The sequence below is a fragment of the Pygocentrus nattereri genome, chromosome 25 (assembly GCF_015220715.1).
Source record: "Pygocentrus nattereri isolate fPygNat1 chromosome 25, fPygNat1.pri, whole genome shotgun sequence".
Classification (NCBI taxonomy): Eukaryota; Metazoa; Chordata; class Actinopteri; order Characiformes; family Serrasalmidae; genus Pygocentrus; species Pygocentrus nattereri.
The window spans coordinates 20,602,865-20,625,638 of NC_051235.1; the positions used below are offsets into that span (position 1 = coordinate 20,602,865).

General features: G+C 39.1%; 1 protein-coding gene across 1 annotated transcript in view; it reads right to left on the bottom strand.

Annotated features, from left to right (window-relative positions):
* itga11a (integrin, alpha 11a) overlaps positions 1-22,774 on the bottom strand; it is an 82,176-nt gene that overhangs the window by 27,410 nt on the left and 31,992 nt on the right. Inside the window, exons 3-16 of the mRNA XM_037534315.1 lie at positions 21,954-22,066; positions 21,363-21,454; positions 20,339-20,453; positions 19,903-20,030; positions 19,523-19,671; positions 17,954-18,098; positions 17,109-17,274; positions 16,754-16,824; positions 13,193-13,337; positions 10,401-10,549; positions 7,592-7,735; positions 4,461-4,664; positions 2,879-3,009; positions 1,823-1,989 (exon numbers count right to left, since the gene is read on the bottom strand). Coding sequence (XP_037390212.1) covers positions 1,823-1,989; positions 2,879-3,009; positions 4,461-4,664; positions 7,592-7,735; positions 10,401-10,549; positions 13,193-13,337; positions 16,754-16,824; positions 17,109-17,274; positions 17,954-18,098; positions 19,523-19,671; positions 19,903-20,030; positions 20,339-20,453; positions 21,363-21,454; positions 21,954-22,066 — 1,919 coding nt within the window. The remainder of the gene's footprint in view (positions 1-1,822; positions 1,990-2,878; positions 3,010-4,460; positions 4,665-7,591; positions 7,736-10,400; positions 10,550-13,192; positions 13,338-16,753; positions 16,825-17,108; positions 17,275-17,953; positions 18,099-19,522; positions 19,672-19,902; positions 20,031-20,338; positions 20,454-21,362; positions 21,455-21,953; positions 22,067-22,774) is intronic.

Below are 22,774 nucleotides of genomic sequence, written 5' to 3' on the forward strand. Positions count from 1 at the left end.
AAAACATGAAAAAGATGTGCCGTCATATTTACTTTCCCACCAAGTCTTTCACTCTGTCTCCCTGGCTGACCATTCCAAGGCAAACGTGTCATCTCTTGGTGACTATTTCCTTGTCTGACACCTATGACTTGTGTTATGGAGATGCTCTGGGGTCATAGCAGTTAACTCAAAACACATGTGGCCTCAAGGGCCAAAAGAAGAAACCCAATCTGTGCTGCATGTCTCTTAAAACAAATTTGTGATGAGTGGCCTTGTGTCCGACTGTGAATGGGCTAGACAGACCATAACACTCCCACCACCAGGGTAAACAGTCCTATTCTGAGAGAATAAGGCATACATAAGTAGCAATGTGTTCCCTGTCCTGTTGGATTTCTCTCACTTAGCAACCAACAGCTTCTGGACATGGCAACAAGAGGCTCTGGCAGTGTGACACGAAAACAATCCAAAAGAAAAAAGGTCTTCCAAAAGGGATTTCGTGACATCTTTGGTGGAAATGTGTAATTTCATGCAATGTGTGGAACATTTTGTAACATCATGCTTCGGTGCTCTTCCTCAAGTGGATGAATCTGATGAATACAAGCATGTTGAAAGAGTATTCAAAGAGTGCTCAGTCAAAATTTGAAAGTCACATGTTCCAAGGACGTAAGAGAATTATCTACTATTGTCATCATATCTTCATCAGTAAAATGTTGACTTTACATTTGAGATTTAAAGATTGATTAGGACCATATTTTCTGAGCCTGTGCATGTGACGTGGTCCAAAAAAAACAACTCCCATGAAATATGCCCTGACACCTCTGACTTTTAAATAACTATTTCAAGCTAAGTATATTCACTATTTACATAAACTACTATATTACAGTGGTCTATATATATTTTCTGTATATCAGAAAAGCACTAAGAATTAATGAGCACCACTTTCAATCCACTGGAGCATGTAATCTTCATAACTGCAGCCTTTGGAATAACTAGTTTACACTGGAACTCTAGATGTCTAGTCTGGATCTAAGGCATTGCTAGAGTTTTGGCATCAATTTATATCCAAGCCAGATATTTAATGTGCAAGAAAACACTTAGCCCAGCAAACTATCAATGTGGGGAAGACTGAAAAAGCACTTACTTAAATACAGTGTTATTTTAGACTTTAATTCAGTGCTATTTCAAAAGCAAGCCCCTTTTATAATCTATGATCAAGTATTCCTAATTTCATCCTGGTCTGCTCTCCAGTTGGAGGTTTTCCCTTCCAAGGCAGTGCTTGAGTCAACAAAGTCATTAAATGATGATCAAAAGGCTGCTTTGTGTTGAATCGTTCATCTTTCTGTATTATTCTTTAAGCCATAAAACGTGGAGAGAGCTTCCTAAGAACCTCAGATGAACTGAGAGTTGTGAAGATGGCATTGTAAGAAGGCAATAGTTTCAGCTACTGTATCCTTTTGCACTGAGGCCAAAATAAAAAAGCTTTTCTCATTCATTTGAAAAAAAGAGAACAGGCCATGCAAACAGTTCCAATTTCATAGAAATCTACAGTATGAAGCCTATTCCACGAGTGCTCGGTCCCAACTCACAAAACTCACATTCTTTCAGTTAAATAAGCTATTGGTACACTGACACTGACTCAATTCTTGCCAAAAGTGAGTAAACATAGAGAAAAACATTTTATTCTCATGGAACTGATGCACATATTTGCACAAATAAAGTTAGTACAGATTTTTTTCAATGTAGACATTCATTAAAAATTTGACATAATTAATAAAAAGACTTAATTTGACATAATTAATAAAAAGGCCAAAGCTAACAGGATGAGGTAACTTTAAGGACTGACCTACTTCCTGTGAGGCTTTGATGGCAGTCCTGGCAGTGACATTTAGACACACTATAGCCGACATACATGTCACATCCTTCCCTCCTCGGCGGCAGTCCTTATTGAAGATATTGACCTTGCTGGGTTCAAATCGAACATTGGCATGAATGCGGATCACGCTGCGAGACCTGCAACACAAAAAGAGCAACATAAATAAGCACGGTCGAGGTTCCTGCAGTTTAGTCTACTTTATGTTGGGACAAAGCATTATATAGTACCCTCTACTGAACAGAGCTATTCAGCTTCATAATAAAATATTCTAAATGAATTGGTTCCAGTCTGTCTGCTTTAAAAGGCCCCTATTAAAAAATGAACCATTGCTACATCTGTTGTAAACATGGCTACTTGTATCCTACAGCTGTGCTACAGTAGACTGCAATGTATATTAGTGGAATTTTGGGGCCAGGCTATTTGAATTTGATGCGTTTTTTTTTGTCTAGCGGCAATTGCAGAAGGACGTTAGATGGCTAATGACACTACTTGGAAGTCAAATATCTTATTATAGGCCTAACCTATAACTGTAGTAACTGTCTTCAAATCATCACTACAGTGCATAGAATGGATTAATCAAATGACAGAAATGACAGATTGGGAGGACCACAAGCTAATTGTTAAAGGTAGCTACCTGGCTAGATACAGCTCTTACCTCATTTTGACTTTTTTCTGGCTGAAAGGAAAAAGCATGACTCCGATGTCCATTCTATTAGAATGTAATTGACAACCAAGGCAAGGTACACTTTTGCTAACTTGGCTGTAGTTATCAGTACATAGCTCTGTGGCTAGACTAGTAGTCAGGATTTTCTCATGGTTGATAATGTATTTGTGAAATGTATGCTGGGTGTTTAGTAAGAGAACACTGATGGTCAAACACATGAAAACGATATAGAAATGTGAAATCTGTCCAACTAGTGATGCTGAGGGATACAATTCTGTAGAATATTATATAACATGACAAAAAACATTAAATGCTAATTTTAGGCCAGAATGCTCATTTAACATTGCTGCTTATTCACACACCAGAGGAGGATAGCAGCACCAAGGGAGCCCACAGCCAGGTCCACCAGACCATCACCATTCATGTCTAGTTTTCCATGGATGCTCCTGCCAAAGTACTGCAAACCAGGGGCTAGCTGTGCTGCACCAATCCTCTGAGAGAGAGAGAGTGAGAGAGAGAGAGAAAGAGAGAAACAGAGCTTAGAATATACAACCTCATTTCCAAAGAAGTTGGGACACACATAAAAACAAAATGCAGAGCAACATGTTTCAAAAAAGTTGGGATAGGGACATGTTCACCACTGTATTGCATCAACTCTTCTTTTATCAACACTATTTAACAACATGCTGTAGTTTTTAAAGTGAAACATTTAACCATTCTTGCTTAATATACACAATATAGACGAAAGTATTGGGACACCTACTCATTACACCCACAGGAGCTTTCATGACCTCCCATTCTAAATTCATAGGTATTAATACCTTTGCAGCTATAACAGCCCCCACTCTTCTGGGAAGCTTTCTATAGGATTTTGGAGTGTGTCTGTGGGAATTTTCCCATTGACCATTCGCATTTGAGATAAGACACAGGTGTTGGATGAGAGGGCCTGGCTCACAATATGTTCTAGTTCATCCCCAAGGTGTTTGATGGGGTTGAGGTCAGGGCTCTGTGCAGGTGAGTCAAGTTCTTCCACACCAAACTCATCCAGCCATGGCCTTTATGGACCTTATTTTGTGCCCTGGGGCTCAGTCATGCTGGAACAGAAAAGGGCCTTCCCCAAACTGCTCCCACAAAGTTAGAAGCATGCAACTGTCCAAAATGTTTTTTATGCTGAAGCACTAAGTTTTCCCTCCACTGAAATTAAGGGGTCTAAGACTCCATAGCATGATCCCTCCTCCTCCAAAGTTTACTGTTAGCACAATGAATTCAGGCAGTTAATGTTCTCCTGGCATACACCAAACCCAGGCTTGTTCATCAAACTGCCAGATAGAGAATTGTGATTCACCACCACACAGAATATGTTTCCATGCTCCAGAGGTCAGTGCTGGTATGCTTTACACTTCAATCCCCCACCCCCGTTTGGCGTTGATCTTAGGTATTTGTGTAGCTGCACAGCCATGGAAACCCATTCCATGAAGCTCCTGGCTAAGCTGTTGTTGCTCCTGGGTAGACCTTCTGAATAACTACAACTACAATGGGGTGGGCATTTTTCCATTCACTGGTGAATGCAGAAGTAGGAAAGCTGATTATACTGCAGCCATATAACTGTGGAAACTGTGTTCAACATTAATGTGTTGAATAAAGATAGAATCACTGTTTTCTTGAGGTCAGAGTAACATTAACACTAGTTCGGTTAAATTTATTAACCTATAGGTCAGCGCCAACGGCTAGGCTGGCAGTGAGGATTAGTTGGGAATCCACAGGACTGTGCGATATAATGCAAATTCTGCATAAAACAACAAATAACATATTGAAATCTAGCTTTTGACCAGAATGCCCCTGCAGTTGCAGCTAAGTTCATGCATCAATTTTTTTCTTGAGTGTAATAGAGTAATTCAGAGCAATTGCAAGGCATTTGAGAAATATAGAAGTTTCTTTTGTTACCTGTTTATACTTCCTCAGTATCCTGTTGGGCTGGCTGTTATAGATGTAAATGGCTCCTCTATGATCATCCTCCAGTGGAGCTCCCACCACCACATCATTAAAGGAGTCACCATTTAGGTCAGGCACTGGGGCCAGGGCCGAGCCAAACCTGGCATTCTGCCCCAGCTCAGTAAGCTCCAGTGCCCCCTCCAGAATGAAACGGGGCTGTGAATAAATATGCCAAGAAATGGAATTACTGTGGCTCATATTCTGAGATTGCTCACACTCTTCAGGGAGCATCATACAATCCAGAAGATTTGCTGACATGTGGACACCATCTTTATGCATAAGAGGTAACTGTGTCATTGTTATTTCTTTTACTTCAAATTCCTCACCAAAGCTGAACACAAAAATGTATCCAAGAATTTAAATTACAGACCATAGCATTTCCAGTGAAAAATAGGCTGAAATCTTATACCATGCTGCAAAACTGCTCAATATTGTATGCACACTTCTCCCAGAGGATATCTAAATAAAGAAAATCATCTGTTAACATACCCAGACTGACAAGGTCAAATACATAAAATGCATCTGCCTTACCATTTAAGCATCTTTGGCTACGGTGAGCGTCTACAGTGAAAGGTGAAGTCAGTACATAGACATCCACCATGCCTTTGAAAACAATTAGTCTCATAAGGATGGAAAGTTTTGAGGGAAAGGTGCAGTCCCTCAAAGCAAAGACTCTACATGTCAGCCAAATATTCGGGAGTGCAATTAGCCACACACACACCCTTCTCCTCCTCAGGAATACCATCCTTCTCCCCTTAATATATTGTCCTGAGACTGCAGGCACATGAGATCACTTGTTTTTTTAAAGTCTTTCTAAGGAGAGGATGAAGAAGAAGAGAGAAGAGAAGATGAAGGAGAGAAAGAGGAAAAGGGAGTAGAGTGAAAGAGGGAAAGTGGATATAGTGAGAGAAAAACAGCCTCTGGGTTTTAAACAGAGACCATAGTACATAGACAAACCCTCTCTCTCTCTCTCTCTCTCTCTCGCCCCTCATGTCACTTGCCCTCTTAACCTTGTACTATAATAATAAATGTGGATGTTGCTATTGGTTCATTGGCTGTACACTGGCCTCATGACCTAAAAAATCTCTCATTTGAAATGAGCACCTGGTTCCTAACTCACACTAAGGTACTTTAAATGGGACACAACATGGAAAAGGAGTTTTCATTGCTTTTTCAAAGTAAAAGTTTAATGTAGAACATAAATGTACTGTTTACTTACTTAAAATGACTGTTTACTGTTCACAAGCTGCTTTGAAAGGATCATGGTTGTGCTGTAGCACCATGAACTCATTTATATATTCACAAAAAAGTGACAAGGAGTGTTGTTACTGCAGACAGGTTGTATCAGAGGTTTTGAACTAGAGGATGTTGGGGAAATGATTAAACATTGTGCTTTTTAATGCATCAAGCCTTCCAAAAGATTCAGACGTTTGAAAGGCGTGGCTGGAGATATTTATATGAGAGTTTATATGAAGGATTTCAATGCAAGCATAACAGTTTACAGCGCATTTCAGGCCAGACGAGGTACAACACAGGGCATCCAATCAATAAGGATGACATTCACATACATCTGTCTTAAAGGCACAGCAACAAAAGCAGCCTTAACTCTGAGGTATAAAGAAAAGTTGGAAAGCCGTCTTGTAAAAATGAATTACTCTTTTTGGTACATAAAACATTTAAATGTCTAAAGTGAACTTCATGGAAAACATACAATAAAAATGTAGAATACTGATGCTTTAAATCCCAGGTAAATAAATGTGTTTTAGCTCAACACCACTTGGGAAAGATGTCTTTTGAAAGATGTTTTTCTTAGAGAGACACTAAATATGAGCCATCTCTGCTTTGAATCCTGCCTTGTTTCCTGCTTACTGCTCCTCCCTCTTGGCCAATCTGCTGTGAACTACTGGTGGGAAACGTCACAGAAAATAAACTCTAACTGGATGAAAGAAACAGGCCAGCCTGCGGTTCTTTTCATATCTACCACAATTCTCTCACAGTTACTGTCCAGCCACTTCGAGCTATTAATGCAGCTCTGTCTTACTACAAGCTGCAGGTAATTATCCCTCCAGGACTAAATGTTTTCCCGCTGAGTTCAATGTGCACTTGCAGTCTAATGAAGACATGGTATGGTGCTGGCAGGAGGCATAAGATGGCAGGTGTCAAATGTTTTTCTGTGCTCAGAAAGAGGATAGTAAAAAATAAGGGACCTAATGGAAAACCACTTTAAAACTTGTGCAGCAGGTTTAGAGCCAGCCTAGGGCATGAGATTCCTACATTAGTGTTTTTTCTACAGTGTTGTTTGTTATAGACTATTACAGTACAAACACGCTTTCTACTGTACTCACAATTGTTCCTTACAAAGGCAAAAATTCTAAAATTTTATCTTGAAGTGCTTACAGAAATAGTCCTCAGTTTATCAGAAAATGAGCTCAACTGTGCAAATATAGTCTTTATTGTTTCAATAGGGGAGATTTTTGCCTTTACTGACTGAGATCAAGAGGCCTTAATTTACAAATGCGGCACTTTTTTAAATATGAATAAAAAAACAAGCATCATCATTTCAAAAAGCAGAAACTATGCAAATTAAGCAATGCATAGATTCCTTCTCTTTCCTAGTTTAAATATTTTATAGTGCTTTTGTTGTAATATTTAACAACACAAATCAAATGAAGCAATGCATCAAAATTAAGAAGCAACTGGCTATTTAGGTTTAGGACTGTGTTCTCCAGAATGAAAGCGCTCCAAAAAATACCCTTCGATGAGTTGGAGCAACTTTTATGATCCAGAACTAATCATCTGACATTACCTGACCTCACTAATGCTCTTGTGGCTGGATGCAATCAAATCCTCACAACAATGTTCAAACATCTAGTGTAAAGCCTACTTGGAAGAGCAGATGTCGTTACTGTAACACAAAAGGAATAAACTCCCTAGTAATAACCTTGATTTCAGAAGAAATGCTGTATGAGCAGGTGTCTCCAAACATTTGGACATATAATGGAGGTGCAGCAGCAGCATTCAAATACAGCAAAAGTGCACTTACCTGTACATCACTATAGGCTTTGCTAAACATGAATATTTACCTGTTCTGTGACTTTATAGATGTAGACTTTGCCTCTTTCCCAGCCTCCGCTGAAGAACATTGGGGCAGCAACCAGCAGATTATCTGTGACTCCATCTCCATCGATGTCTACTGGAGCAATCTCACTGCCATAGTAGGAGCCAATCTGTCCAAAGTCAGAGGGTCAACACTTGAATGAGGGAATCCACAAGAATGCACCCAAAACAAACTGCAACCCCTACATGCATAAAATCACATTCATGTCAACGCTGACATGCATACATAAACAATCAGATATGACTTGGACATATACACATAACATATGCATAATAAACACATAAAGCCAACTAACATATGGCAAGCAGAGAAGCCTACGTTGTAAGAAAATAATCACATGCCAAAAACAAACATGAGTGATTCTTGTACGTGTGTATGCATGTGCTTGTATGCTTGTGTCTGTCTGTGTTTTGAATTATGCTCTGTAATTGGAAGCACATGTACTCTGTAGGAGTGTGGAGTCTAGACTGTATCATATTATGTCCCGAATAAGGGATGAAAAAGGATGAGAGAGAACGATATTACTGCAATTGTGCTCAGTGGTCTGACATGGTCTAAATGTCACCAGTGTTTGAGAAAGTGTAAACATTGTTCAAAGTTAAAAAGCATTTGAGGCGTTCAGTGGTGATCTGAAGTTGTCTGGCCTAGAAAAACCAATGGGGAACATCATACACTAAGAAACTTTGGGGAAAATGAACTTCTGAAGATTTGCAACTTCAGAAGACGTTTGGTGAACCTATGTTAACCAAAACAATTTAGATAGTGAATGAGTGTGCGAATGCATTTGCGTGCATGTTTGTGCATGAGAAGCTCTTTCAGCCAGTTTTTAAGTTTGACAGCTCTCTCACACTACCACAGTCTCTCACACATACTAACAAACCTCTATCACACGCTATTATACCAGGTCCAATACTATTCAGCACATCCACACATTAGAAAATCTACACTGGATCTATGGTGGTGACTCTCACAACATTCAAGAAAGATCAAGAATCAACAGTAAAGCTATATTTACAGCAATTCACACAGTGCAACAGTGTGATGGTGCACACAATCGGCTGTTTCATGTTGTAAACCTTACCACTTGCCACCTTACAAGCATGAATAAACCAGTGGTCTGTTTTCTCTATTCTCCTATGCTCCTAATGGTTCCTCAGTTATTGAACATTGTACAGAAGAGTTTAGTACTTGTAGTACTTGTGTAGTTTGTCTGTATTTATTATATTTATTGTCTGCACTGATGTCTTCTGCTGTTCTATGACAAATGTAGCACTGTGTCCTGGAGAAAATACATCTTTGATGAGAAGAAATAACAATACTGACTTGGGCTTTGATTTAGTGGGACATGATGATTGGTCATAAATGATCCCCTGACTGTCACACATACTATCAAATCTTTTAAACACTGTCATATTCTCTCAAAGCTCAAAGCTGGGTGTACACTACATATTTAAAAAAATGTAATCGGTTTTAAAAATAGAGAATATCACAGGGTTAATGTCAGTCTTGCAACATGCAGGGGTGCACAGTAGACAATAAGGTAAAAAGAGGGTATCACATACAGGTTCTGGCTATAATAAAGCCCTCAAAAGCCCAAATCCCTAGCTAAACTACACCAGATCTGTTTGTTCTTTTATGTACACAAATTGTTCAGGTAAACTGAGTGATTGTGATGCAGACATCATTGTATTCTACAGTAAGACATGGAGAATATATTTTACTGCAAATTGATAGCTGACTTAAAATTGTACCTTGAGAGGGATTTTTTGTCTGGGCCCAAACATTATAAACATTACAGTCATGTGCAAAGTTTGAACACCCCTGGTCAAATTACAAGTCTTGTTGATTTTGTATGTGAAAATATGTTAACAAGTCCCCTAAAGGGAACAAACTTGAGTAGGGAATTTTTTGGGGCATATGATTCTTGCTTTGGACGCGAGAGGTCCCGGGTTCAAATCCCAGATGAGCAGTTGCAACCCCAGAGAGAGTGAGCTCTCACCCCAGACCTGCACATGCAGCCACATACAGAACAGCAGCAACAAGCACAGGAAAGGAATATTACATCCGGTGGTCAAAACTTCTCGTAACTCACATTTTTCTGTTTTATTAGATCTCAGTTAAGAACAGAGTTAGTTTTTTACTTTGTTTGTTCACTTTCCATCACACAGATCCCACCAGGCTTTTTTTTCCTCTTGGGCTCTCAGTTATGGATGGCTGTGGCAGTGTTAGGGTGCAAAGTCTCCTGATGTTGATGTGAACACTTAGATAGCTGCACCACTCCAGAGTCCCAGAAGTTACTCTTATTACTGCAATCATAAATGTTTAATTTACTGTATTAAATTTATTGAACATCAGATAATATGTTTATTTAACAATTGCTAGCCTACTATTTAATTTTCAATTAAAAATCTTAGGTTAAAAGGTTAGCTACAAATAATTTTAAACTGAATTTAAAGTGAATTGCAAAACTTTGATATTTAGATTTTCTTAATTAAAGATTTTATGTATTCCTAGTACTGGGCCAATTCTGTTGAACTATCTAAAATTAATATTTTAACCCAATATTTCTTAAATTCTTTGTTTAGGTAACAAAAAATGCGAAATACTAATGGCGTGCAACTGTGAGGACTGAGAGTGTGGTGTGTGAGAGATGTTGAGCTCATCATGTGGCCTGAAAGGCCCCTCATACCGTGTGTGTATGTGCGTGTGTGTATGCGTGTGTGTAAACAGTACCACCCAGACAGCGACACGTCATGAAGCTGTGATGTGGGTACCTGCTGTCCTTTCAGTGAGTGCAGTATGTTGAGTTCTCCTGTGTTCTGCAGGGTAAAAACGATGACTTTGCCTGTGTGGTTAAAACGAGGAGCTCCGGCCACATACAGCTGACCACTCCGCGCAGACACCACCGATGTCACAGTGTAACCTAAAGCCATCATTAATGAAGAAAAAAAACCCATTCATATAAACCAACATGCAATCGTTCCTCATAAACTCTTTATTCTCTTTTGTTTTGCCAGCTTATATACAATACCGTATTTGTTATTAAAGATTAGAGTAGTATTGAAGAGCATTTAAGAGCTTAACCCTATGTGCGATAATCACCAATAGACCTCTTTTCTCTTGGCAGTTAGCCTTGAAACGTAATTGCATCTAAGGTTTAACACCGTCTTTAAAATTATAATAGATGTATGAATCATATGAATGACATCAAACGCCGCAGTTTATCACTTGTTGAACAGTTATTACTACAAAAGCGATGCTAACAACTGAGCCGGAAACCATGACGCCTGTGCAAAGTAGCCCAAAGTCCCTTCAGTGTTCTGTGCTAATGTGGCTGAGAGAAAGCTCCAATTAGAGCTCTGTAATCATTTGCTCATCATCCTGAACCTGGCAGTCAACTCTAGTAATAAGACAATGATGGGGCCTTTTATGTTTCAGCTAACGAGTGAATGTGCTGGCCTTTAGTACCAAACAGAGAGAGAAAGAGTGAAAGCGAGAAGGAATCAGAGAGAAGCAGAAAAATTAGTTCCTAAGCAGGAAGTGAGGGAGTTTATAGACAGAACTGCAGCAGTGATGGATATTAAACTACAGAGCCTCCACACACCCACCACATGGTCTTTTAAACCAAGAGACAGAGACGACTGAAGAGTGAAAAAGAGAGAGTGGAAGAGAGAATGTGCAATACAGTAGAGAGAAAGAGATGAAGAAAGGTGATGAAAGGAATAGAGAATTGTAGACATGTGAAAGAGAAACCCACTCCTAAAAAGAAAACCTCACTAAAGCTCATTTAAACAAATGGAGAAATGATCTAAAAAGGGCATATTCTAAATTTTCAATAGACACATCTGTGCTCAGAAGAAGAAGAATTAATCAAAGAAGAGTTTGAAAGTATTATATTTATTGTTGTGTAGATGTGTTGTGTTTGGGGCATATTTTTGTCATTTGTTGTCATTAAAACCAACAAATGTTTTGATGCAGAACTTCAATTCAATAAAAGGGTAATCAATCACATAATAATTGAAACTTATTCTGTAAGTATTTAATTAAATTTCAATCGTATAGTGAAGCGACATTAACAACTCTTAATAACTGCATGAAAACTATGTGAAACTAAATTGCACTTCAGTTGCATGATGTAAAGCATCTTGTAACTCATCTGAAACTCACCCTCACCGTCAATAAAAACAGCAAAAACACAACATGTGATCACATCAACCAACAAAGTTTAAAACTACTGGATTCACTGAATCAATGGACAGGAAAATAAAACAGAACATGGTCTGTAGCACAGTTAAAAAGAAGCCCCCCCGTACCCCAAACCCAGATCAAGATTGGTAGTTTTTCATTTTGCCAGCTGTCATGATTGGCCCCTCCCAGTCCTGTCCATGTGTTCGTGTTGTGTTTTGTCTAGTCCGCTTGATTTCTTTGTTTTGGTTTTAAATCCAGTCCCCTTGTTTAGTAACTCCGCCACTGATTGTTCCCACCTGTGTTTCCACCTGTGTCTTGTGATTCCTTGTTAGCCCTCATGTATATAAGCCCCGTATTTCCCCTGGTCTGTGTTGGTCTTTGTTTGATATGTTTGATGTTTGATATGTTTGTTGGATGTTTTGTTTGTTTATTTGTGCTGTTTGGATGTATTGTTTGCTGTTATTCTAGCCCCTGTTGTTATTTGTTCTGGGTTTAGTCTGCTTTGTAGTTGGTTATGTATGCACCTCGATTTGTTCGCATTGGATCTCTGACCATGGACCGTTATGACCCTGATTTTGGATTTGCCCACAATAAAAGTCGCTTATCTCAGCGTATGCGTCTACCTCCTCGCTCCCCGACGTCACACCAGCGTCCTGAGCCATGACAACACGAGTTTCTCAATGCTAACATTTCTGTAATAAGCTGTGTTAACTAGTCAGCAAATGGCAGCTGTTTAATCTGGTATCTTGATTTGTGTAGCTAGATTCAATTTCTCCTCTTTTAACGTATCCTAATTTCACACACAGCTCCGATTCATTTGGGATCCAGAAAATGGAATTTATTACAAAAGGAGTGACTGAGATGCACTTGATAAACTTGCAGTGTTTCTGGGACAGGAAGACAGAGACATCGAGTAGGCTGTAACTGTAACTGTAATATATGTAATATTTTAGGTAAGTCAACATTTATAAAAGTGTTTATCATTTTTTTATACAAAGGAAAACAGCAGGTGTGCTGCCCATTTTATCTTGGCATAGCCATTTTGCATAGCTACCCCTCATTGCTCTCTAGCAGCTCAATATAGAGTTGCAACATTTTACACAACAAAGAGCCCACAGTGTCCTATTTAATCTGATAATAGAGTTAAGCGGAAAATAGGTAGTATGATTTTATTGATTTCCAATATCCAAGTCGATTTTTATTCCGTCAACACAATGGCCACTAGGGGGCTCTGTAGAAGGCTAACTGTGGTAGCTGCCCTGAGATGTATTTGTTGACCAAATCGAACCAAAACCATTTTTAAAACACTTATTTCCTGATCTTTGTTGTGTCTGTATATGGGTGAGTCAACAAGGTTGAAGGACTGAGTAGTGCTTACCTAAGTAAGCTCCATGGTTCTTCAGCTCCTCCGGGAACTCCTGGGCATAGGAGGACTTGGGTGGAATCACCTTACCATGACGGGTCTCCTTCAGTACAGCTCCGTTCCAATCATATGCCCCCACCGCACCCACCAGAATCCCATCCTGCAAGGCAGACAATCAGACATATGACATCAGCTTTCACCCGCAATCAAGGCTATGCACCATGTGTTTTTGCACTTCTTTGAGAGAGCCAAAGCATCCATTGTGTATCAGAATTGTTAGTTTTGCTGTCATTAAGCTAATTTTAATGAGTTATGAGACCATCTGACTCACACTAATTATAGTGATTAAAGTTTATTAGGAATTATAGTTGATGAGGCCCAAATTAGTCAAATGAATCATTCATTAGTGATTTATTTACAGACTAATTAAGGTGAAATGGCTTCCCATCTGCACATTCACATATTCACTCTCTGTGAAATGAAGGCAAGTACAACTGCATGGATCGCTGTACTGGACTTTAAACCAATAGAATCAAGGCCACGCTTCTGAAAGGACAAAGCCACGGGAAGAGAGGAAAACCATTCTTGCTTGACATTCACAAACATATTTTACAATTTTTGTGCAGCTCTGCAATATGATCAGGTTTATGTGAAACAGCAAATGTGAAATAGCTAAATGGTCACTGCACATTTTCCAGTGGTTTGTGGATAGCAAAACGCCACAAATACCTTGTAACCCATTGGAACTGTTTCTAAATCAATATCACAGTGATTCACTAAGTCTACCACTTCATGCAGTACATATTTCTTGGTAAGACTGTGTATATGTGTTGAAGACTATTGCCATGGAAACTGTGGAAACTCAAAACAACCGAGATTTTTAGTGAGCATTTAAATCTTCTTTCGTTTCACGGAGGAGCAAAACTCAAACTCTAAATAATGACTGGGGCTGGACTAGTCACCATGTCCTGAACTGTGTGGCTCATGTTGACATCTATTTAAATACCAGTGACTGTTTTATGCATACATATAGTCCGTGAGCCCCTTCCCCAATACAGGCCAAGGCATGGTCAGTGACTGGTGACCTTAGACTCATTACACTAGATTGACTATCCACTTAAATAAACACAAAGTTATTACCACTGGATTAAATGCCAAGAAACACTGCGTAGGTCCCTTAATACATCCAATGCCATAAGCAATCATTTTTCCTACGGGATCCACATGTGCTCAAACCCAGGTGTCAATGAAATGTACAGCAAAAGAACCTCCTTTACTTTACAAAAGTGAAAAAGGGAATTCAAAGTCATTCATTATAAAAGCAATATGAATGTGCACTACATTTCAATGGATTTTCAGCTGTGTAAACTGCTGCTAAGCTGAGATCTTATCGTCTAGCATCTTATCTGAACCTTGGATGAGATCTTCTAACAGAACAAATGTGTTCTGTGACTGGGTGTGTATGGAAAAAAAACAAAAAAAACAACAGAACCTAGTCTTCTTAAATGAGCAAAAACAAATGGACCAAAACAATACTGTCTTAAAAAGTAACCAAAGAAATACAGTACTATGCAGAAATCAGAGCCACACTTCAATACTTTGATTTCTGTTCAAAATTTTAAACTTCGGTCAAAACGTTAAGACTATTTCAGCAGTAGAAAAAAGCAGAAAGCATATCTGACAGAGAACATTTACACAGAAGTCTCAACAGCTGAATATGATTAAACATGTTCTGTATTTAATGTTTTCACTCTTTGTCTCTATTAGAGCTTCCTTTCTTATCAGGAGATCTGCTTTCATTTTTCAAAAAACTCTGCAGGAATATTTTCCCACACTTCCAAAGTTCAATCTTAGAAGTTGTTTGCATTTTCTACATCTTAAAATCAAAGCAATCCCAACCACATTCAGTGAGGATGAGGTCTGGCCAGTTAACTGCTCTGAGAACACAAGCACATATCCTTTCATACTCATAGCATTTAGTTGTCTTCTCACAGTGGAAGGATGGACAGAAACACCTGTGGATTTTTCAGTTCTGAAGCAAGAGAGCAAGATCTCTTACAGATGAAAGCTTTAAGTACTATTTATCTGATGGTTACAGTTTTGGCAGTCTGCCAGGTCTTGTTAGGAGGGACAGTTGTTAGTCCCTTTTATAAAATATCCTTTAATACATTTTTAACCTCCTATTTTTTCACTTATTTTTTGATGTCCTCATGCAAGTGGATTATTTTATATCTAATCTCTTTTTAAATATCTCCTGAAAAATGACCTAGAATCTAATGGCTGTTTTGGCTGTAAATTAAATAAATTAAGGGTGGTCTCTGACTTTCGGCACATATTGTAGGCATTTAAAATGCTTCGATATGTGTCTAGATATGCTATTACATAAGTAGAACTATTCATGTCTTTTTGGAATGGGGATTGGAAAAAAATACCTTATCTAACTGTAAGCCTTGTTGCCTGTTTAAAAAATACCTTATTCTTTCTTTGTTGGTTTAAAAACATAAACAAATTTTTGAAATGTCAGTCTTCAGTCTTGCATCAAGTTACTGAGATGATTTAAACCTCACCCAGATCACCTTTCTTAATGATTACTAATGGCTGAAGAAAATAAATAAGCAAAGCAAATGTGATGACTCACAGACCACATAACACAGTGGAACATCTGAATATGTCTGGCTTAAGCCACAGTTTAAGCTGGCAGAGCGCAGCTTAAGTGAAAACCATCTGTGCATTTGGGGGACAGCTTTCTTCTAAAGCTCAAATATTCTTTCCAATAAGTTATCCTTCTTCTCAACACTCAGGTTGCTTCGTGTTGAGCAAGTGCTATCCCAGGCATTCGCCAGTCTGACGGATGGGATTTCCAGCCATCCCAGTCACCAGCTGCAGTTTTCCTATTTCGTTTTTTTTCCCACAAAAGCAAAATATTGTACATTTATAATTCCCATGGCAGGTTGGGCCCCGTTTGTGCCGATGGATTGGAAAATTGGAGAAGTTGCATCAGCAGACGGTGTGGCCTGGATACTGGAGAAGATAAGTAGCACACCAGCCCAAAACGAGGCTTGGAAAGATGTAGGACCTTCAGGTACAGTCTGGAATGATTTTTGGACCAATTGCTGCTGATGGTTATCCAGACTTGCAGGTACAGTTAGGAGCATGGAGCTTGTGAGACTGTGTTGCAAGACAAGCCAGCTGTGTCAACCCATGAGCCAATAACTCTCATGCTGATATCAGCTGCAGACCTAGAAGAAAAATGCATTGGGGAAAAGAGAGATGTACTTTTCCTCTCTCTCACTTGAGGAACACTTCCTCTTCACCACTCACCACAGCATTCCTCCCTTGGGAGGTGAAAACGGGGCCTTTCATTCACGTCTTTTTGGAATGGGGATCGGAAAAAAAAATCCCGCCTGCATTAGCTGGGACAAAGATGGGAGGGAGCTATATATCATGATGATCTCAAGATCCATGGTGTACTGAAGCTGAATTTGGGAGCCTGATTAGAGCAAGGAGGTGAAATAGACACAGGAACTCATTGATGTGTCATACACCAAAGACAGACAGACAAATAACCATGCTTACCTGAACTACATGTGTGGAGAAACCGGCCTGGGACATCTGGAGACCAAATGCAGTCCCATTCTTGCTAGTTCCTACAGACAGACAGAGCCAGAGTGAGCACAGAGGGAGGTGAAGGGGTCCTCCACTGGCTTAGACTCAGCTCACTGCATTTCAGCTGAGTCTTAGAGTGTCTTAGAAAGAGTTATGACACTGAGCATTTTCAGAGTAAGGAGAGAGTGCTTAAGATTCACTCCAAGTAGATTTACAGTGCAGTACAATGCTGAGATGTTGTAAATGTTTTATTGGCTGAGGTTTTTCAACATATTACGGGACATGAGGGTGGTGCCTTGCTGGCCTTTATGGGAAAACCCACTACCTTCCAAGCTGAAGATTCTCTCTCCCAGTGCATCCACAATGTCTTTCAAGGCAGCTTCGTCAGTCACATTGAAGAAATGTTTGTCATCAGGGTCACTGGCGATGTACTTGATCTCATTAAGGAAAGCCTCGGGGTTGATTCCTCGACGATTGTAATAGCCCAGCACCTGAAGAAAGACCAGATAGGGTCAATGTTGTCAGACAGCATCCTGCCACTGCTAGCCATTAACCAGTCTGGAGCACACTTACATTCACCATGACTCATTCCTCCTTAGGGCCAATGCTACAACCTAGTTCCCTTTTAAAGAGGCTCAGACATCCAGCTCTCAGTGTCACAAATTCCGCTGGTGTCAGCAACTAAATGTGACCTCAAAAGGTTTCCTGCCCATGTTGCTCTGCCTCAACTCTAATTGTCCACCTCATTATCCCAGCATGAGGCCGAGTTTTTGATCAGTACCAGACCAGTGCTGGGCATTCTAGCCCTGTCACTTTGGAACAGGTCATTTACACCTATGGTCCAGGCTCTTAGAGGGGATATTAATGGAGAGAGAGTAAGGACTGTGGCTTCTCTAGGTCAGGATGAGTATTAAAACAGCATTCAATTTCGGAGCTGGCAACACCTAACTACCACAAAACTGCTTGGGCTTATTTGTATCTCACTGAGGCAATTCTTTTGTGGTTCAGCTAACCATGCATGTAGAAGTTTTATTTCACTGACATTATAAGCACCCCTTCTGTATTTGTACTGGAACGGTGCACAGACTTTTTATCCAGCTATTCACTAAAGCACAAGAACAAGAAGTATGCAACCATGAAGAAGGAGAGAGAAACACAGAATGGACTTACAGCAATGGCATATCGAATGATGCCATCCTTCTCACTGTCCTCGATAACCTGCTGTAGGTCCTGGCTGTCATGTGACTCCCCGTCTGTTATCACGATCATGACCTTCTTCGCTCCTCTCCTCCCACCCTGTTTAAAGGCCTGAGATCTGGGGAGACACATGATATCTTTTTGTTAAGTATTGCTTGAGGTGATTCTAAATCCAAAATTCCACACCATATTTTAACCCTTTCAGGCCAAGACCTGCCGGTGGGTCCAGATTTCTATTACTCCCTCCGTTAATGTAAGAATGACTCTATTGCTGTTCATAGTTTCTATTGTTTTCCATGTAGTTATTACATAATAAGCCCCTAGTCATAAAATCCCTAAATAGGATACAAAATCTGACTCCCCTTCACATGTATTCATGTCATGCAGGTATATGGACACTATAGATTACACCTGCAAACTCAGTTGTTTCTATGTGTAAATAACAGAAATTATGAGTGTAACGTGTAGCGTCCACATGCCTGCGTGACACATGTGCATGCAAAGGGCAAAAGGATTCTGCCAGGAAGTCGGTATTTGGCACAAAACCTGAAAACTTCAGAAGAGAAAAAACTATGGCGAATCAAGGTAGAGTAATTCTATAGGATTTTAATCTAGGAGGTTGCAATTTCAAGGCTTATTTGGCATGAGATTGGCAAAGACTAACCAAACCTTTTTCGGTGTGAGATGAATTTCCTTCTTTGCATGACAGCCTGAAACATGAAGCATTTGGAAAAACTATAAAACTGTGAGACAGGAATGTCACAGATAAGGTCACAGCCTACGTACTAATCTTTCATATATAACATAAGACTGGCATCCCATTAGCCATGAGAATGTCTTGTATCCTTTTCAGGTCTTTTAGCTCTTACCAAAGAGTAAAAGCCAATCCAAGATTTACTCTTGTTCAGTCTCTTGCTTGCTCTCCCTCTCTCTTTCTTTTTCTCCTCCTTGCTTTCTCCTACAATGTCTCTTTGCAGCCTCTGCTATCATAGAATACTGAGCTGGCTTTGTCTTACAGCTGAAGAGCTGTTAAACATTATGCAGTTCTTACAAGAGGTTTCATGTTAATGCAATGCTGAGAATGATCCACCACCCAAATAATACCTGCTCTGTGGTGGTCCTGTAGGGGTTCTGATCAGTGAAGAACAGAGTGGAAAAAGGGCTAAAAAAGTATGCAGAGAAACAGATGGACTACAGTCTGTAATTGTAAAACTACAAAGTGCATCTGTATGGAGCTGATACAATGAACAGTAAATGCAGATACAAGAAGGTGTTCCTTACTTAGTGCTCAGTGAGTGTATTTAAGATAGGAAGGGTATATTTTAGCTGAAATCTAGAGATTGTTTCAAGTACTGAACTTTTAAGCATCCATGACTATACCTAATGATATTTGGTTACTGCTTTAAAGTACATTGATGAAAGACTCTCTGTACACTGGCTTTGCACTGAGCTGTGTGTTTTTGTATTTATGTGTGTGTGTGTGTGTGTTTGTGTGTGTGTGTGTGTGTGTGTGTGTGTGTGTGTGTGTGTGTGTGTGTATACCGTGCCACATTAATGCCCAGTGCAGTGTTGGTCTCCTCTCCTCCCCTCTGTTCTATCTTTCTGGCAGCCTTCACTACATCCTCCACTGAACGATAATCATTGAGCTGGAACTCAGTCACCACCTTCTCTCCATACTGGACCACACCAACCTAAATACAAGCACATACACAGACCAGACACATGACAAATTCAACTTTATGACATTCTTATTTGTTTGAAAAGTAGGTCACACTACTGATTTTGGTGACATTCTTTACTTAAGGCCAGAAAAAGTATCCAGATGATAGATTTCATTATGTAAACCCAACATACCTCTCAAAATTTTACATCATTATGAAAACCATTATCATCACAATGTTATGTGAATTTTTAACCCATACCTGTATCTGTCCTGGCCCAATGTAGAATTTCTGCAGGATATTGATGAGAAAGTCTTGAACTTCATACCATGGGTAAATAGAATTAGAGCCATCCAGAACTATCACAATATCCATATAGGTCTCACATCCTGAAAGACAATTTTTGCAGTAAAAATATATTGGTATGAGTACTGCAGCTGAAGCATGATGATCTTTCACAAATATTAGCATATGAATGCACTTCTTTCTTACTTTCAAACATTTCAGGAGCATAATAAAGAGATTAATTTCAAATTCTACTGAACTTGTCATTTCCAGATAATTTTATGCTTGAATTTAATGTAAAATAGTGAGCATGGGCAAAGGAGTAGCTGGAAATACCCCAGAAATGTCACAACTCAGAATATTCCTAGCTATATCAAGTCTCAGGCAGAGTGCACAGGTGTGCTGTGCTTACTTTGGAAAGCTGGAGCAATGGTGCGAGAGAATTTAAAGCTGGCGTTGACTCTCGAGCAGATTCCTGTACTGTAGTAGGAGCTGCCACATTCGTACGACCACAGAGGACCACACGCCTAAGAGTAGAACCACAGTTAAATTCATTGACTCACACTGTACTGACTCTACAGTCCATACACAGCTATAACAATACAATATCGTATCTATGGATGAGTGGATCTGGTGTATTTACACCCAGTATTAATGTAGGTCTTTGATGCTCCAAACAGTGTTAAGGGTCATGTGGTAATACAGTGCAGTAATGTAATTCTTTTTTCTGTAACAAAGTCATGTGACACCTTATAATTTACATTCTTGTAATCACATTACAGTTACTGACTTGATAAAACTTACTCATAAGTCTTTGAGATAACAACTGATTACATGTAAGGTATTTAAAACAAACATTTCTTCTATATAGATTATCAGTGACTGTTCTTGTATGTAACTTGCGCATGTGTTGCCTGCATCAGCTAACTGCGTGACTCTGATTGTGAATATGAGCAGGCAACATTGTCATGGAAAATGGTGTAAACTCAGCAAGCAATCTATCTAGCCATGTAATCATGGTGCTATGAAACTGAAACTTCATGGCATTTGGAACTATTTCTTAAAGCCATTCATATTTTATACAGGCTTTGTCTTGTTCAGAGTAAAGATAATGATTCTGGCAGGTCTCTTAAGTTATGTTGTTCTGAACTATTGTGTTTTCTCTTTCCAGCTAATAAAAATGTACACAGCTTTTAGAGAGTAACACAGAAGTAAAGTAATGATAAGATTTATTTTTTCAGGAAATAATATTCCAATGAAATATGTAATCCCATTAGTCATTAGTAATTTGTAATGGATTCCTACTTTTGAGTATCTACCCCAACACTGGTTACAATTGACAGATTTCATTATTTTAATTTGGATTGTCCACTCATTTCAAATCAAGGTTGCAAGTGTCCAGAGCTGAATATAAAATGAAACCATTAGAAACTCACCACAAAGCTGTTGTCTTTAGGGTTGGAGGTAAGTGTCATCCCCAGCCTCATTTTATCTTTACGTTCAGAGACATTTGTCAAAGATATCTTTCCTTAAGGAGACCAAGAAATTAACAAAACAAACTTGTAAGAATAGCAAACAACCAGCGCTGGCCACATTAAATATGGTTCATGTGTAATTTTCACAGGCTTCCTCACCCAACTCTAAATAAACAATGTTATCTAGTAATACCATCTAGTTGGGTTTAAACAGCTTGCAGACATGGTCTCTGCAAGCTATTTAGACATACCATTACATCCACTCCGCAATGCCATGCAGATGTGTGACACGTGCAAGAGCACAGATGTGAAAATGTATGTAAAGAAAGGTATGAGGAAAGACTGAATGAGATGGTCTCTCCTGCAGCTTTTAACACAGAGAGCTGCTCAGTAACGCTTTACCCACACCAGGACTCAAAGCCTTATCCAAATGATTAAGGGAAGTGTTGAGAAGAAATTACACTGGTACAGTAAAGAGTGATGATCTCTTTTAAAGTGTATGTACTCAAAGAAATGTGCAGGGATAATCCTCTGGAATGTGAAGTGGAATACCTAAATTGAGCTTGGTGCAACTGGGGCCTGCAGCTCTCCTGCTTAAAGGACACTTATACACATCACCCGTTTGGTGCTGCCCATTTGTTTCTAATGGAGCTCCCACCAGTAACCTAAAAGTAAGCACAAACATGATTACCTTAGAAGTTGGGTAAAAGAACAGTACAGTACTGTGCAAAAGTCAGAGACCAGCCTTCATTTAATTATTATTCAAATATTTAACAGAAAGTTACGCCAAAGTCTCAAAAACCAAACATAATATCAGATTTTTCAGTATTTATTGTGTCTACACTTTACCTATTTATTACAGCCTTCATTCTTTTTGAAAGCCTGGCTTTCAGGTTTTCAAAGAGATCTGCAGGCATATATTTCCACACATTTTCTGCTTTTTACAATCTAAATAATAACAAACACATTCATCTATAGTGTTTTTCATCTAAATGGTCTTGCGCAGTTGTTTGCCTGTTTATTTATTCTTCAGTTTTACATTTGACATTAATTTTTCTAATGTTAGTTATATCATTTTTTCCATTTATTCATTTATTTGTCAGGAACAGTGCTCAGTACTCAACAGAAATATATACTGTAAAGAAGACAGAGTTAGCACTATCAGCCAGAGTTAGCCCTATAGGCTAATTTTCATCTGTAGTCCCTGGCCAGTTCTTAAAATAGCAACTTAAATCACAATAATCACAAATATTGAATCTACTCAGAAATATTTCCTAAAAACTTATACTGTTTTGACTGGAAATTAAATAAACAAAGGGTGATCTCAGGGTCATTTGCACAGTGCTGCATGATATTATAGTCATAAAGAGTCA